The following is a 15,515-nucleotide window of genomic DNA, read 5'->3' on the forward strand; positions in this document are numbered from 1 at the left end:
ACTCACTGCCAATATAATATTAATATTCCTTAAATTTCGTGTCCAACCCAATTAAGACAATATTTATGGGAGGAGGGAGTATTAGATTACTTTAAATATATATAAAAGAAAAAAAACAAAACTAAGGGCTGTTTGGTTCATGGATTTTTTTGGTGGGATTGAGATTTCACAGTAGGATTTATATGTGATGGGATTTATTATATTTAGGATTTGAAATCTCATATTATGTGTGGTTGGTAAAATGTGATGGGATTTATATTTCGTGGGTTTTGATTTTTTATATTCTAAATGACATAATTGTCCTCTTATGAATTTTATTTATTTTGACAAATTAAACCTCTAATTCATTATTAATATAAATTGAAAAGATATCAATAATATTATAGGATGACAATAGATTCTCGTAAACTCGAGACCCAACCGAGCCCGACCTATTTATTTGAAGTTGAGTCCAATTATTTGAGTATTAGACCTGGATCCGGATCATGATCAGGGTAATATAATAATAATATATCAGCCAGACATATCAAAAAATAATTTTGAATAATATAATTATATTAAAAATATTTTTTGAGTTTAACATATTCATTTTTTTATTATAATATTTTTCTAATTAAATACATAAATTTTAATATACATTGGATCCGGTATATGTATAATTTTAAATTAAAATTTAAGAATTGTAAAAAAAATGGATTTTTCGGATCCATCGAGTATTACTGGGTATAGTCTCGGTCGGATCTAGTATAATCGGATCCAATTTGAATATCGGATTTAACAATATATATTTGGGATGAATATCAGTCCGTCTGAACCCGACTTATGGTCGTCCCTATAATTTTATAATTCAAATAAAATTTATAATAAATAATAATTTAAACAATGAATTTATTAATTTATTTAAAAAATATTGTATAATTAAAAATAATATAAATTTAATTAAATATATAATTCAAATAATAATTAATATTAAAATTATTTAATTTTTTATATAAATATAATACTATTATTTGTTTTATAAGAAGATATAAATGTAAAAATTAAAATTTCAAGAATGAGATTTAAAAGTAACAGACGTATCCCTATTACAAAAAAAATCCCTTATTTGTAAACCATTTTTTTCAAATCTCATCATTTTAAATTCTACCTTTTTTTTTTAACCAAACATAAATTTCATAGGATTTAATTCCATCAAATCCTTGAATCAAATCTGAGAGAAATCAAAATGGGCCAAACAGCCTAGTTTCGATCGTGCATGTCTGGCCAACTATTGTCGGGCCGGACCGGGCCAACATAAAAAATCAGCCTAATTTGCCACCTCTAATCGAACCCTGCAAACAACATCAACATATATAATATATATATATAAATATAAAATAATAATAAAATAAAAAACTACCCTCTTTCATCATTTTTCCAAGGATGTGATATCAAAAGAGTAAAGAACCCACCCAACAAAGTCTCCAAACACACACACCCTTTCTTCAGTTCAACATGAAGATTTAAGATTTCAGCTAAACAACAGAGCTGTCGTCGAATGAACATAAACAAGAACATCAAAGAAAGCCAAACCAGTCGAGATCCCCCGGCTCGGCTCGGCTCAGCAGAGCTTGGTGTCAAACTTGAGGGAGATCCCCATGCTGAAGAGCTCCTGGCACAGCAGCTTAGCTCCGTACGGCACATTCACCCTCACGACGTCCTCCACGGACTCGCACACCCGGCAATACGGCCCCCGTATCTTCCGCCCCCCAAACACCGGCCGCTGTATCACATTTGCCATGTTCTTACACTTCCGGCATATGTGCATCTGCGACGAGTCGCTCAGCGTGAACAGCCGCTCATGCAGATTCGCCGCCGCGCCGTGCGCGATAAGACAATCCCTCTCCATCTCCCCAAACTTGATCCCGCCGAACCGTTTCCGGTCAGCCACCGGCTGCCGGGTCAGAGGGTGGACCGGCCCCGTGTTCCGGAACTTCACCTTGTCCTCAGCCATGTGGGTCAGCCGCTGGTAGAACGTCGGCCCCATAAAGATTAGGGACCGTACCATTTCGCCGGTTCGCCCGTCGAACACCCTCTCGTGCCCCCAACGGGAAAACCCGAGCCTGACAGAAATGCACAAGATCACGAGACTTAACGATCGAAGAACAATTTTATCTACTCGTAATTTTATTATTTCTACTCTAACAAATAATAACAAAGGCTTTGTTCACCCAATAATATTTTTCAATTGCAATTCCCCAAAAATAATATGCCTGACAGTCACGTATTTATATAATTTTTTTTTACAAATTTTCTTCTATTAGTATTATAACACACTAATGGATTTTTGCAATTTTTTCTTAATTTGTACTTTTTTAAATATAATAATTAATATTTAAAAACACCCAAAAAATAAATGAGACCGTTAGAGCCGGACGGAGGTAGTAATAAACAATACAAAACATTTTTATAAAAGTCAAAAAGTAAAAAAAAAATTCAAAATATTCATTAAAAAAAGTCAAAATATTCAACTTCAAATAATACTCTTATCATCACAATTTATTCTTATTTTTTTTTTTTTTTTTCAAATTTATTCTCGTAAAAAAACACCACTGTTTCTACTTGTTATTTACCCTAAAAAGAAACTATTTCTATTTTGACCTATTTTTTAAGGAAAATAAGGCCGGGTCAAATGGGATGACGGATGGAGCATATTTTATATTTTTGACATAATTCTTAATATCACATAAAAACATCAAAATTCATCCAGAAACGCGGAGTGAACGCCTTAATAATATCATTATATGATAATCTCTGTGACCAAGCGAAAATGCATAAGTAAAATGATAGATACCTGTGAAGTTGGCTTGTTATGTCTTCAACCGACGGTGTAGAAAACGGGGTCGCCTGTTTCAGATGACCTCCGAGTGCGATCCCTTTCCCGAGAGCAGCCTCCAAGAGCTGACCTGGCGTTTGTCGAGAAGGAAATGCATGCGGGTTTATTACAATGTCGGGAACAATACCTTGTTGTGTGAAAGGGAAGTTTTCTTGACACTCGAGAAATCCGAGGACACCCTTCTGCCCGTGCATGCTCGAAAACTTGTCGCCGAGGCACGGGGACCGCACCTGAAAAGCCGTAGATCAAACATTATTACAAAAAAGGAGACGTGAGTCGATAAAATTATAATATTACCCTAAGAAACGACCTGTCGAAGTGATACGACTGCATAGTTCTTTCCTTCGTCGTTGGCTGAAAGGACGACCTTCTGAACCATACCCTTTTCCGTGTGCTTTAGCTTAATGCTATGATCGACGCCCGACGCTGCGTGTTTCCCGATGACAATGTCTCCGGTTTGCAGATTCGCACCGACGTACGGAAGCCCGTCTTCGTCGAGACTATCGACGCGTCCAATCTTGCTCGGTATCTTCCCGAAGTTGATTAACTCGTCGTCCTTCACCTTCTTCCCCGGCGCAGCCTCCGAATTCTCGACTTCCGATTTGTAGCTCCTCACGTGCTCGGTTCGGAACATCCCGCGTTCCAAAGACGAACGGTTCATCACCAACGAATCCTCCTGGTTGTACCCGAGATGGACATTGACGGCAACGATCGCACACTGCCCGTTGAAGTACTCGGGATGCGGCACCATCCCCTTGTGGAGGTTGTACCTCGAACTTCCGAGGTTGTCCGCAAGAAAACTCCGGAAAAGCGGCCGCTGGGGGTAATACATCTGGTGCGAATTCGTGTCGACCCGGATCGTCGGGTTCGTCGTCGAGTACCCAATAGCTTGCTGCGAATGCTTCTCAGATTGGTACAGAACTCTCCTCGCGTGATCGTGATTTGCGAACGGGATAATGCCACAGCTCAACCCCAACAAGAACGAACTGTCGATCTCGCAGTGTGTGTACTTCACGGCTGAGAAAAGGTTCTCCAGCTCTGACCGGAAAAGGTATCTTATTTCCCACGCCGTCTGATTATCTTCTTCTTCCTCGGCTCCTACAAGCTCGACTATTCCAGTTTGTAGAAGTGTCCCGAATGAAAATCCCCCTTTCAAGTCACGTATTTTCTTCAAGTTCTTTACGACTAAAAGAGGACGGAGGATTCTTCCAGCATCGGCAAATATCCGCACTTCTCCATTGGTCGCGTCCCTTTTAACTTCTACCTGCAAAACATTATACATATACATATACATATAAACCAATACACTACAGAAAATACAAGAAAATCGAACTTCCAACATTATGTGATCGGAAAATCGTCGACATATAAAGGTTTGGAGCCACCCATTGCGGTAACAGAGAAAGTTAAATGAAATTTTGCATAGCTTACCTGATGAGGAAGAACCGATCTACGGCGTTTGCTTCTCAGCTTAGAGACAAAGGACGAAGAATCTTTGCAGACGCCGACCCAATCCCCGTCGAGAAAAATTTTCTGTTTTCCATCAACATTGGAAGAAGTCTCATCCAACTTTTCCATTCCACACTTGTGAAGCGTCCTAATAATCGACTTTTGTTCCAGAATATTTGTACTGATGAGCGCCGTACTCGCAAGATTTTTAACCAGTCCACAATTTTCGCCGTCGGGAGTAGAGATGTAGCAAATCTTACCCCAATGAGACGGATGTCTGCAATAACAACATCAAAAACCATCAGGTGTTCACTGTAAGAACTGAAACCAAATTAACACGACATCAAACAACTTACGGGTATCTTGCATCGCCAACTCTTCCGGTGTAAGAAACTTGCTGGCGAGTCTTCCTCATATCAGCTGTCGCCTGTAATGGATTCGTTCGACGAACAGTAGCCACAACGCCCGAAACTCTCTCCATTCTCTTGTAAGGATGTGACCACGCCCCGGTGGAAAAGGCTCTGCAAAGACCATTAGTAACAATCGATGCATCAAGGTACTGATCGAAATTGTCGGCATTAACATCGCGCTCCTTGTCGAGATCCCTTTGTAAAGATCTAACCAAGCGCCTCTCGGCGTGTTTGATATGAACTTTCAATTCTCTCTCAAGTAACTCCCCGGCCAACTCCAACCTCTTATTCCTAAGATCGTCTCTGTTATCGGGTTTACGGCGTCCTCTGTAAGCCTCAAGGAGACACTTAACCATATACGCAAGAAAACACGCCTTCTGCCTAGGGGTTTTAAGGTTAGGAAAGAGGTAGTTCCTTATGCATTCATCCACCGATTCTGCCGGGGGAAACTTAGATTTCATCATGTGTTCCCTGATGAATTTTTGCGCATTCCCATCCTTCCGGAAACCAACATGCTTTTTGTCGGCATCATAAATTGTTCCAAGAAGTATATTTGCGATGACGGAATCTTCCTCAACGTCAAGATCGATAAGTTTCAGAACCTCCTTGTCGTTTTGAACCCCCAAAGCAAAGAATAGAAGCCACATTGGAACTTCACAAACAGAAAAGTAAACTGTAAGGATCATCTCCCCGCCTATGATCGGCTCCATTCTTGGAACTAACTTCACGTAAACTCTTCTTCTTTTAAAAACCGGTCGATATGCTATAGTCCAAGTAGGTTCTTTGGACACCCAAAGCCTTTTAAGGCATATCTGCTCTTGTGCAATGAAAGTCTGTAGCAAAAATTGCAGAAAATTCATGTCTTGAGGTAACACAATATTGACGAATAAATTTATAAGAGGGATAACGAAAAAATGGTTGATTCCAATTATCCATACATAAAGACATTATTACTTAACCGTACCTTCTCAGTGCCTTTGATTACAAAATATCCTCCTTGGTCGAATTCACAATCCCTTTTTTCAGATGTATTCATCCAGCACAAGTCTGAGTTCACCATGATTGGAAGTCTACCGAACATAAGCTCTTTATCAAAACTCGTCACTTCTGTCTTTGCAACCCCTGTTTCCGTACCAGTTTGGAACTTATCACTTCGGCCGAAGCTTTCCTCATAGATCTGAAAATACAATTCAAATGATTGAGAAATACTTTTTATAAAAATAAAAAAGGGAACTGGGCCAATGCTATGGCTATTTAGAACTTTTTGAAAAGACAAGAATACACACATTGCAACAATTCTAGAAGTAGTCAGCAAAATTTTTGCCCCAAAATTAGTATCTAACTGTAAACGATGCATCACAGGATATAATGGCTCCAACACTCGAACTGCAAATGGATAGTACGCAAAAGAACAAAAAATATAAAATTAAAATCACTGTGTAAATGGCTATGGAGGCAGAAGGGTTTAGAATCTTTTACAACCTCAACATGTACCATGACTTTGATCCGGCAGGAATACGTCATGTTCTGAAGACGAGCGTGTCGAGGATACAACTCCAAATCAACCCTAGCACCATCAACCGACTGGAATTTTTCACCAGGCCAGAATCTGGGTTTTTCGAGAGTGACCTTCCCAAACTTGATTGAACCACGCCTCCAATCACCATTCTTTTTTGATGGATCATATCCGGGCTCAACAAGGATCTCCCCAAACGAATCAAACACCTTCTGAATGCCATGTCTAACAAAATCATTGTACGAATTGATCTGGTGGCTAATCAAACCATACTCATCGAAAAATGCTCTTGTGGCCTTTTTACAGAATTCTTTCACAGAACCCTCATTCAATCCTTGCAAAGAATTATGAGGCTCATCATCCGAACCAGATGACTCAACCTCCATATCATCAATATCCTCCTCCTCCTCATCATCATCGATATCCATCTTGGCCGAGCCATTATAAGCCTTTCCTTTTAGGCTACTAGGTCCAGCTCCTCCCAGAAAATCCTTTGCCCCCATCTGCACAAATAATTTAACAAATAAATAAATAAAAATACTTCACTGATGTCGCGGCAACTCACAAACTACTCCAATCTTTGTTTTTCAAAAAACACAATCACTTCACATCATCCGATCATTACTATTTTCCACCATGGATGGACATGGAGAGAAATAATGGCTGTGTTAACTTATGCTTTTGTTAAAATTTTCACACTATTTAATCTATGATAATATTCATTTTTCCTTCGAAAAAACTTCAAATCAAGCATTATTTTCACCTCAAAATTTTGATACACAAAACAATCTAGAACACCAAACCACAGGGAATCACTTCCAAACTCTTTCCACTCATAATAAACATGAAATTGGCTGCAAAACAAGTATGAAATTCGAAGTCCTTTTCATGTAAATTCAGCAGTACACAAAACAACATCGAAAACCCCAAAAAGAAACCCACACTGCATTTCCCAAATCGCACACACAAATGCTCATAGAGCTCAGCCTCTGCACCGCTGAGCAAGAAATGCAGAGAAAGGGGTAAAACTTCCTCCTAAAACGCATGTTTTACAATTCATCACCCTTTCTCTTAAATATGCCATTAAAACCCTAAATCATACAAAATTTATAATAAATGTCATTTTTGTAAACCACACAAACCCATATTACCGAGCTTCTTTTAGGTCAAAACGTTTCCCCCCTTTTTTTTACTTCCAACCTACTGAGCAAAACCCTAAATCAAACTTCCTTCCTCAAAAACCTCACAAAAAACCAAAATGCATGTGTCACAACGAAGACGAAACCACGAATTAAAACCACAAACAGTCGCAAACCTTCAAAGAAAATCACAAAAATCAGGCGTAAGAGGATACTTGAATAGAAACTCACTTCGACGGTGGGTCGGCAGAGTCAATTTACAGAAATTTCTTGGCGACTGGAAGCGCTCCTTCCCCCGCAGAGGCGCGCAGAGTGAGAGTGAGGAGAGAGAGGAATTGAAAGAGAAGATTCAAAGTCGACTGTATTGGAAAACGAAGAACACTGCTAGGCTAAAGCCTTTACTGGTCTTCAATTCCACTTTTACGTCATTATTTATATTTTTACCAGTTAAAATGTTGAAAACATATATTTAAAATTCAATATAAATATTTTATATAGATAATTTTATCATTTTTAGAGTGTATGTATTTTGTATAATAATTTAATTGAATATTTTATATTTAAAATATAAAAATGATGTAAATAATAATAGATCGTATTAGATTTTTTTAAATAATGAATTAAAAAATTAAAATTAAAATTAACTAGCCCAGCCGCGGCTTTGACCCGGGCCTGGATTCCTAGGCCCGATATAAAATTGGATCGGACTTGCCTTGACTCGAATAAATTGGATCGTACGGCACAAAAAAGTTGTGTTTGAACTTAAAAAACAAGTTTGAAAATAATTGCGCTATGCCTGATCCAACATGAGTATAAATCGAGTTGTGCCTGGTTCCATCAATATTGGGTCCGGCTCAATTTTAAAATTAAATATAAGTTTAAAAAATAATTTTTATAAATATATTGAAAAGAATTTATGTCAAAAATAAAAATATAGTCTAATGATTTAATTGTTGTCAATCTGCTATTTGGTCGGGACAAGCCGGCATTATAACCATTCCATATATATTTAAAAATTTTGGTCCACTTCCGATAAAAAAAAAAAAAAATTGGTCCCTTAAGAAATGACCTCGTGGTGGTGTGGGATTACCATAAACTCCTAATGATTAAATCATAAGTTCAAATCTCTTATATCTTCAACGTCGAAAATATTTGACTTTTTAAAATGAAAATTTGAAGTTTTTTTTTTAACTTTGACTTTTTTTTAAACAAAATATTGATTCTTTATTATTGTTTTTTGAGAATCTCAATTCAAAATTTATATTGGAATATTATAGTATATGTAAATTAAATGTAATATAATTTGATGTGGAATCAATTTTTCTTTTTTTTTTTTGGAAATAAAATATATTGAGAATATTTTTTTAGACATGGTATAATGGTTCATTACGGATTTAGCTTTATTAATTTAATATCTAATCCAAACAAAAAGAAGATTTTATTTTACTTCAATATTTAAAAATGTGTTGTCCTATTATAATTTTATTACTATGGTGCTTTATATATAGATACAAATATATCATGCCGGTCATCATAAGAGCTGAATTGTTTATTTGGCTTAGATTTAAATTACATTTTATTTGAAATGTATTTTGATAAGTTATTTTTGGAAGAACAATAATATATTTTTATCAATAACTTTGATTTGTATTTAAAATATAAAACAAATAAATCAAATATTGTAAAGTTACATTGTATATTAATGTTTGAATGATTATTATTGTATCATTGTTTTCATGTATGGATTCGAATAAAAACTTATTTTTCTGGTCTGCTATGTTTATACTTGTTTAGTTGGACAGGAAGAGTAAAAAATATATAACATTTGTAATAAAAAAGTAAAATAAATAAAAGATAAAGTAAAAGTATTATGAAAATTTTATTAAAAAATTAATAAAAGAAATAGAATAATTAGTAAAAGAAAATTTTTAAAAATAGTGACAATTTGATTATTATTTATTAAAATAACTATAAATATTTAACTTTGAGTAAAAAAAAAATTACTATAAATATATAATGTATAATTTAACTGACATTACTACATTTATATTTAGAAATAGTACATATAAAACATATTCATATGTTCCTTTGTGTTATGTTTGACTTTTATTAAGTGATTAATATATATTATATTAATGTGTGTATATATTTCTATTTTTTTATTGAAAAAATGCTGAGTGAATAGATTGATTTTAACTGAATATTTGATATTTTGACTTTTATAATGACTTTTTGACTTTTTACACCGAAATAATTTGAATTTTTGGTTTTGTATTTATTATTAGTATTTTTAAAAAATTACAATTGAAAAATAATATTAAGAGAACACTGCATGTCACATACAAAATTCAATTTTCAATTAAAGAAATTTTAAATTCAAAGAAGGAAACAAATACAAAAGTCACCGTACGGAATGCCATATGTTTTTTTATCCGTTTATACACAATCAATGATCATATCTGCTAAAGCAGGCAATAACAATATCCACTAAATGGGAATTAATTTGGTTAAATAACTAGAGGTTTAATTTTGAAGTTATTGCGCCACCGGACTTGTTGAGAGAATACAATTATTGATTTAATTAGACCTTTGATTAATGAACCCAAAAAGGCACACAACCAAAGCATGAATTTATCATATTTCCAGCTCAAAAGTGAATTTTACAACAAAAAACTTGAGAAACTATGCATGCTTTCCTTCCTGTGGGTGGGTAGGTCCTACGCACTCCACCCCCTACCCTACCCTATACCCTACCCCACCCCCCGGGGGTAAGCACGAACCAACTCCGGCCAGAAGTACAAGACGCATGCATATTCATTATAAAATTTTGCTATGTTACTATACTCCGGGAACTAATTACAATAATGAATCAACCGAAGAATGCAAATTAAGCAGGAACAGCACGAGAAATTTGTTTGAAAAAATTAACTTATACTATACTCCACGATCTAATTATGATAATGATTCAACCGAATATCAATGCAGATTAAGCAGGAGGAGCATTTTTTTGAAACAAAAATAACTCATATTGTATAAATCACAAGTTTCACAAAATCGAGCAGAGTGATCTGACCGGAATCATAGGTTTTCAATTTTCCTGAGATGATTCGCCGCTCTCGTGGATTGTTATTGCTTGTTGTTGAATCTCGTTTTGATTTTTCGGAATCGGATTTTCCTGCTCTCTACTGGTAGCTTGAATTGAATTTTCGCATACAGAAGCTCTGTTTGGCGAAGCAGGAATAGCTAAAAAAGTAGGTCTAACATCCCCAGCCATAATTACCAGAAACTTATCCTCGAAAGAAGAGGATTCCTTCGCATCGGAGCTGTTCTCACTCTTCTCCTCGACGGCGCCGTCGCGCGCAGCGTCTATCTCCTCGCCGCCGAAGAGCTTCCAGTAAGCGCAGCCGAGGAGGAGGAGCGCGAAGGCTATTAGCCCTAGCATCGCCGCGAGGCCTCCGAATAGGTACGGAACCGGCGAGCGCCACGGAGAGTGTTCCATTCCCGGCGGCGGCGGCGCGGCGTAGACGAATTGAATCCCCGCAACTTTGGATACTGCTCGTGAGTGAAACGAGAAGCGAATCGGTCTCATTTTGATTCGACTCTGGCGCTGTCGGTTGAATTGAAAATTAAAATCGATCGGTGATTCACTTGAGGAATGGAAGCGGCGGCGATGGCGTCAATATGAGGTGCTCCGGTGGCGGTTCAGAAGAGATTACAGAAGCTTTGATGAAAGAAAACGAAGGCAATGCAGTTATATATAGAGAGAGAGGGGGGTGGTTTAGATGTTGATATCTATTAATTGAGGGTGTTAGGAGCAATTTTGTCGTTTTGGTAAGTCGATGAAAAGTAGTTGTAGTCGATGACAATAAATTATCAGAAAAAATCTAACGCTGCGTATATACAAACTTTTGACAGATTTGGGATTTTGGAAAATTTATGGATAATAAAAAATCATTATCTAATATGATATTTTGCGATAAAGAAAAAATATAAATTTGATATAATTAGAATGTTAGATTTTATTTTTATTTTTTATTGTCTATTACTCTCGCTTTAATTTAGGACTTCACCAACTCAAATGATTCCTCATAGATTTGTTTAGATTTTTTTAAAAATATATCATACTACTGAGTTTTTGTGAAACTTGTAAATGTAGTTCTTCTTCTAGTCTTCTAACGTGGAACTTGGAGTTAATTTTTTGTAATATTCATATTTTACTCTTTATACATCGTAATTAAGTTACAAATATAGCATTATATTTACAATTATTTTATATATAAAGTATAATGTTAAAAATATCAAATTTTTTTGCACACTTTTACTATTCAATAAAATAATATTATTTTTTAATATATTATAAAATCTCAAATGACCAACATAGTGAATAACTTTTACAATTTTTATAACTGACAGGAAAGTTCTTTTAATTCATAAACACAAAATGAATACAATCATAAGATTTGTTTGATCTATGTTTGAGTTTGATTTTTTTATTTGATTATAAATTAATTTAATTAAATTACTAATTTTTTAGTACGACCAATTTATTTATTTATTTTATCTTTTTTAATAAATGAATATTTTTATTTATATTTAATTTTTTTTATTTTTTTATAAAATTAATTTTAACTTAAATATAAATAATAAATATATATTTTTATTTATTTGTATTATATAAAATTTTATTTTTTAGAATATAATATTTATATTATATATATTTTATTGAAATATACTATTAAAAATATTTAAAATATCACTATCAAAATAACTGTCTCTAACAAAAAGAAATCATATATATATCACGGATGGAGTATTATTTTAGAAAACTAAATAATATATTATCTTTTTATTAATTTTATATAGATTAAACAACAACAACATCAACAACAATAATAATAATAATAACAATAATAATAATAATAATAATAATAATAAAACAGCTTATGTTATAAAGAAAAGAACCCCATAATATGTAAACCGAACAAATCTATTAATAGAAATACATTTTTTATTAATTTTTGCTGTTGTTCTTTTCAAATTATCGACTTTGCTCAAAAGAATCGACCCATGCACAAATTTTTATACAAATATTTTAAATGCATTTCAAATTCATTATTGTATTATGCAAATTTAATGTTAATTTTTAGTTAACGTATTAATTCTTTTTTTTTTTTTTTTGGGGGGATAAAAAAAAATCTATTTTAAAACATGTAATAATTGAGAGTACGTGCTATCCAAACTGTCATTATTATTATTATTATTATTATTATTATTATTATTATTATTCTTATTATTATTATTATTATTTCATTTTGCATGAGATCATTTACTTATTGAATAGTAATTTTAAAGTTAGGATTGTGCTTTTAATAATTATAATATTCATTCCGATGGACTGATCTTCTTGGGTATTATTTGTTTTTGCTTTTTAGTAAAAATGACTCAATAATAATAATAATAATAATAATAATTAGGTTAAATACAATTGTGGCTGAAAAGCCAAATTCTGAACTGGCAACAGCAGGATTTTAATATGAATGAATCTTTTATTATAGCCAAATATTTATTTACTAATTTAATAATTTTAATATTTACGTGGATTATTGAATTTTGATTCTGGCATATGTTTGGCTGCCTAAATGTGATATTTTATTTTATTTTTAATTATACATTTCTTAATTTGTGGAATCAAATTATTTCTGCAAATGTAATGTTGTCACTTCTACGTGAAATTATTTTAAGGTTTGGATTCCATTCATATATGTACATATAGTAATGTTTCTCAGCATATATGAAAATAATAACTTTATTTAAATAAATATTATAAAAGATAACAATTATATATTTTGCAAGAAAAGTTCTACTGACAATAATGTAGGGTGGTGGATTGCTGATGGGTAATTAGTTGTTTAATTATATTACATAATCAATAATTAATTATATAATAATAAAATAGTTCTTTTGTTAATTATTACTACGATTTTATCCAACCACATTAAAAAACAATTGCTCTTATACGTAGGCTCAGTTCATCTCATTTTGTATTCTTTTATAAATGTATTTTTTACATTAAGTATGAAAAATCATATCGGTAATATTAAAAAAGAAATTATTGAATACTTGACGTTTTATTTTTTTGTGAATAGAGTACATATATTATGGATATTGCGTTAAAATGTATATATTTTATTTTTTCAAAATAATATTTATGGAGAATTATGTCATCTTTCAATAAGTTGGATGGACAGAATATTTTATTTCATTCCTATTATGAAATATAATATTAATTGTAATTTTTATAAAAAAAAATATATTCTTTTATCTAATAAAATATTACGTCCAAGCTCTTATAAGATAAAATCCAATTTTAAGTATATTCATATATAGATATTTTGAAAATTATTAATATTATACATATATATATATATTCATGAATATAAAAGCATAAACTTTTCAACTAACATTCTTCCATGCACGATATAAAAATTACTATTATTCCTATATATATAATAGGCCAGCAAGGATAGTGTTGAAATAATTGTTACATTTTAATTAAGGAATTCAATAATTGGTATATATGTATTTGATAAAACGTAATTATTCTTTTTTAGTTAATCTTGCATTATTTTTGAAGAGCTAAAGAGATGGATGTCTGTCGTGTCATCATCATCATTATTATTATAATAAAATTTATCATTAAAATTTGAAATATATCAACTGTTTATGTATATATATATATTTTGTTGTATTTTTGCAACATCTTGTAATTAAAATATATATTGAATTGTTTTTTTTTGAAAAATAAAATAAAAAAATAAAAATGATCATATGATTGTTGGAGTAGAGATATGAACTTATGGTGTGTTTGTTTTGTATATTTAATTTAATATATATATTTTTTTAGGTACAAAGAAATATATCAGTAAAATAAAAAATAATATTTTATATTGAATTATAATTTATTTAATATATAATATATAAAAACAATTATAAATAATAAATAATGAATAAGAAGAAATAGTGTTCAAATGATTAAACAAGTCTATTTGACAAACAAAATTTTTGAAAAAAAAAAAAATACTTATAATTGTGAACATGGGAAAATATAACATTATATATCAAATTTATAAATTTTATTTTAGAATTTAATTAGTATGAAAAACGATTAATCGCAAATGTAAAGGCATATGATGAATAACCCCAAAAGTGAAACACAACATCAAAGAATTAATTTAGAGATAATAAAAACAACAATAGATATAACCCAATAAACAATGCATAATTAACAATTAGGAATCTTGCAAAGTTCATTGTTGTACCAATTCTCCCTTTAATAAATGGTTACTCATTATTTTATTTATATTGGACAAAAAGGGCATTTCCCACTATTTGATTTATAATATTTTAATTTTATCTTGATAGTTTCAATTGTATATATATATATTTTTTTATGTAAAGTTAATAATTAGTTTTATTTTTGTAATTTAAATTAAAATTTACTTTGTTAATTTTTTATATTCAAATTTTATAGTCTTTATTTAATATATTAAACACAATAAAAAGTTTAACGACTAACCAATACTTTATTTATTATTCTTTCCGTTCCATATATCGTGTCTGTCCTACACTGTAGATACAGTATTTTAGATGTGTAATTAGTAGATAATTAAGAATATATTAGTGAAATAATTATCTTTTAATATAAATAATTATAAATTAAGATTAAGATAACTAATTAGTTTAATTAAAATTTAAAAAAAAATTAAAAAGTTTAAAATGAGATTAAAGTGTGTAATAATTTTTCAAAAAAAGAAAGTAACATGGAACGTGGGACCGACAGAAATAGCGTTGCTGACATGGAATGTGGGACGGACAGAAACAGCGTTGCTGACATGGTACGTGGGACGGAGGGAGTATTATATAAAATAATTATAATAATATTATTACGCAATAAAATTATAATAGAAATGTTTTTTTTTTTAAAAAAAAAAAAAAAAAAAACTTGTTATATGACATAATGATGCCTTGTGTTTTGAGCATAACTAATTAATACAAATGGGCAATTATTTAATCATTTTATTTCAGTGGTGTGACATATTGATGATGTGGTGATATATTTTTAGATA

At 31.9% G+C, this 15,515-nt stretch overlaps 2 protein-coding genes across 2 annotated transcripts; both read right to left on the bottom strand.

The window, feature by feature from the left end:
* Positions 1–1,339: 1,339 nt before the first annotated feature.
* On the bottom strand, positions 1,340–10,576 carry LOC127250286 (DNA-directed RNA polymerases IV and V subunit 2). The gene is made up of 8 exons (XM_051273477.1): positions 10,463–10,576; positions 6,217–6,753; positions 5,699–5,911; positions 4,681–5,567; positions 4,307–4,601; positions 3,186–4,139; positions 2,834–3,105; positions 1,340–2,102 (listed from the first exon to the last, which is right to left on the bottom strand). The coding sequence occupies exons 1-8, from the start codon at positions 10,469–10,471 to the stop codon at positions 1,601–1,603; spliced, it is 3,669 nt and encodes a 1,222-aa protein (XP_051129434.1). The 5' UTR covers positions 10,472–10,576; the 3' UTR covers positions 1,340–1,600.
* LOC127250287 (protein GLUTAMINE DUMPER 5-like) lies at positions 10,478–11,121 on the bottom strand. Its single transcript, XM_051273478.1, has one exon. The coding sequence runs from the start codon at positions 10,976–10,978 to the stop codon at positions 10,478–10,480; it is 501 nt and encodes a 166-aa protein (XP_051129435.1). The 5' UTR covers positions 10,979–11,121.
* Between the last annotated feature and the right edge of the window lie 4,394 nt (positions 11,122–15,515).

Source organism: Andrographis paniculata, unplaced genomic scaffold (assembly GCF_009805555.1).
Source record: "Andrographis paniculata isolate CXL003 unplaced genomic scaffold, ASM980555v1 Contig37END, whole genome shotgun sequence".
Lineage (NCBI taxonomy): Eukaryota > Viridiplantae > Streptophyta > Magnoliopsida > Lamiales > Acanthaceae > Andrographis > Andrographis paniculata.

Excerpts from the sequence above, each read along its gene's own strand:
- LOC127250286 (XM_051273477.1), bottom strand. Across the intron at positions 5,568-5,698 it reads TAATCAAAGGCACTGAGAAG|ACTTTCATTGCACAAGAGCA; the intron begins GTACGGTTAAGT and ends TTTTTGCTACAG. Across the intron at positions 4,140-4,306 it reads GATCGGTTCTTCCTCATCAG|GTAGAAGTTAAAAGGGACGC; the intron begins GTAAGCTATGCA and ends AATGTTTTGCAG.
- LOC127250287 (XM_051273478.1), bottom strand. The coding sequence starts at position 10,978 with ATGAGACCGATTCGCTTCTCGTTTCACTCACGAGCAGTATCCAAAGTT.